We start from the raw sequence: 2,687 nt of genomic DNA on the forward strand, positions 1-2,687 counted from the left end.
GACTTCTTCGAAAAGCAGTTATGGAAGATTTTGATTTGTTCATTTTCCCCGTTTAGTAAAATAATGGAATTTTGACGGAATTCTAAAGAAGTTTTCAACCAAAATGATCTTTAGATTTCATATATTATTTGATATTCCATACACAAGGGTAAAGAATTCACCCCTAAATGAACTCCGAAATTCCATCATACAGAATTTCCGTCATCGGGCACATTCCCTTCGTTTAGTCAGTCCTTCCAGCCCTTTCACCGAGTGGGGTGGGCGCGAAAATCCAAGAGCCAACTGAACTGGGTGGATATTGACTCCCTCTCTCATCTACTCGCGAGAACGGAAAACTCGGGAAAACCTCCCTCTCACTTGGACGCGAATATATTCTCTTCTCACACACATCGCCAAGCAGTAGCACTGCTAGCGAGGGAGAAAAGTGAAAAAAGTAGAATTAAAGATGAAAAGTTTCATCCTGAGACGGAGTGAGTTTTGCTAGTCGAGATTTTAAAGTTGCAATTTTTTCCAGGGAAAAACTTTGACTTTAATGGTTGAAAAGTTTTCCAAAACACCATGCAACCGGACCAGGTGTTGGGACGCGTGAATTTAGTCGGGGTCAGGCGTTGCCAATAGTGAAAAAGTGCCAGTGAAAATCGGTGCTTTGGTTGCGTTTGGCTGCTGCTTGAAGCCAGAAGTCAGTCCTTTTGCGGATGCGATTTTCCATCCTCCCTGTTGGAAAAGTCCTGCAAAAATCATCTTTCTCGGCTGGAGCAGCAATTGAATTTTTTGGCGGAGCAGGACGACTGACTGACTGCCGTCTGTGTGTTTGAAGAGTCTGTAGAGATTTCGGGGCTGGCATTCAGCCTCCCGTAGACAGAAGACGACAGTTCAGTTTTTCCCGTTTGTGTTCTCATCCGCTTCCTGGATCCTCCACTCGGGGTGCGAAAGTGTGTACGCGCGGAATTCGGGAGCTTCCAAGTTGGACATTTTATTTGATTGTGATGTGAAAGTAAGTGAGAGTGAAACACATAATGGAGTTTCGGGGAGTCTGAAGGAAAAAAATTGGGAAAATATACGCCAGGGCGGGCAGTAGCAAAAAAAAAGTCCTGTGAAAAAAGGCGTATGGGAAAGTGAAAATTTGCTGTGTGATTTGGAATCGAGATAAAATGGAATAGCTGTGTGACGTTTGGCTGGCACCGTGAATATTTTTGGATATCACTGTCTGTCCCTTTCAGGGGTCGGTCACAAAACGAGCGAATTGTGCAGGAATGCACGATACAATGTCCAAGGATCTGGACAGCGATACGGAATCGGAAGTGGCGGCCAGCGTCCAGAGCAGTAATCACAACAACGAATCTGGCCCGCTGGACCCCGACAATGATATCAAACAGGATATGGATTCGGATATGCGGGAGGACACTCCCATTCCGATCCCGGATACGGACAATTTCAGCGATTCGGACAGCATGGATAGCAGCATCCTGAGCAATTCCGTCAGACTGTCCGTCAATGGCGACGCTTCCGGGCGCCCCGCCCCAGTTGCCAATTCCGAAAGCAGCCTTCCACCGAGCACTCCCCTGGACCAGAACGAAACCTCCCAGCATTCGCAACAATCGCAGCCCATAAGTTCCGCTCCTTCTTCTCCACTCCACAAATCCAACAGCAATCCAGATGCCTCCCTGAACCCACCGGCTCCCGCTACACAACCCGCTCCCCTCAAAACTATCCTTACGATTCGGCCGCCATCGGCCTTAACGGCTCCTTCAATCAGCCACCACAACAACACTGGCGGAAGTAGCAGTGGAGGTTCCGGAGGAAGCAGTCCGGTCAAACGGTATCGGCATCAGATGTTTAGTAAAAATATCTACATCGGAACGAAAAATGCGGAGAAGTGGGATACCCTGAGGAATGTGCTGCAATTCAAAAACGATGTGGAGTTTGTGAGCTTTCTGCTGCGGATGGCGGAACTGGATGTGCGGAAGCGGAAGCTCAGGGCATCATCAAACGGGTAAGGCAGTTTAAAAGAAGCTTTAAAGGCACCACACATGTTTTCTTGGAAGACGAAAATGTTTTTGTTCGGCTTCCACTGAAAACGGAATGAATCATCATTTTTTAAGCGTAGTTCACCTAAAATCAGGAAAAAAAATTACAAACAATTAGGTAAACTGGCTTTTCAGAAATGTGCGTTACATTACACAAAATTTCGATAGATTTCATAGATTAAAAAAGTTGAGTTGTATTTATTGTACACTAGCTGACCCGGTGTGCTTTGCTACACCTTTCAGAATCAAATGATATTTTCAGAAATCATTCAAATTTTTATTGTTTTTGGTATTATTTTAAATCAAATTATGACGAAATTAATAAGCAACCACTATAAAATGAGAGCTTCAGCTGGAGTTTCAATTTGCAACACAAACCATAACTTATATTCTGAATCTTGATTTATAAATTTGTTTTAAAGATCTGATAATTTTCATCTGTTTCCTTAAGTTTCGCCCTAAAAAAGAAGGGTCCCAAATTAATCGTTCGCAAATAATCTAACTTATAAAGTATGGTTGTTTTTGCTTGATATGTTCTGGATTTATGCTAAAAAACTGATTAGAGAGCCCCCCCCCCCCCCCCTGTCCTTCCTTTTACCCCCTGCTGAATAGAGATTGTAATCTTTAATAAATATTTTTTTCGTTCCCGAAAATCCTCTT

The 2,687-nt window shown here is 43.8% G+C and overlaps 1 protein-coding gene across 4 annotated transcripts in view; it reads left to right on the forward strand.

Moving 5' to 3' along the window:
- Positions 1-433: 433 nt before the first annotated feature.
- Positions 434-2,687, forward strand: part of LOC129740174 (uncharacterized) — a 19,445-nt gene continuing 17,191 nt past the window's right edge. For all 4 annotated transcript variants that reach the window (XM_055731780.1, XM_055731781.1, XM_055731782.1 and 1 more), the window contains exon 1: positions 434-1,993. In XM_055731780.1, coding sequence (XP_055587755.1) covers positions 1,254-1,993 — 740 coding nt within the window. In that variant the 5' untranslated portion in view covers positions 434-1,253. The remainder of the gene's footprint in view (positions 1,994-2,687) is intronic.

The sequence above is a fragment of the Uranotaenia lowii genome, chromosome 1 (genome assembly GCF_029784155.1).
Source record: "Uranotaenia lowii strain MFRU-FL chromosome 1, ASM2978415v1, whole genome shotgun sequence".
In the NCBI taxonomy this organism is placed as follows: Eukaryota; Metazoa; Arthropoda; class Insecta; order Diptera; family Culicidae; genus Uranotaenia; species Uranotaenia lowii.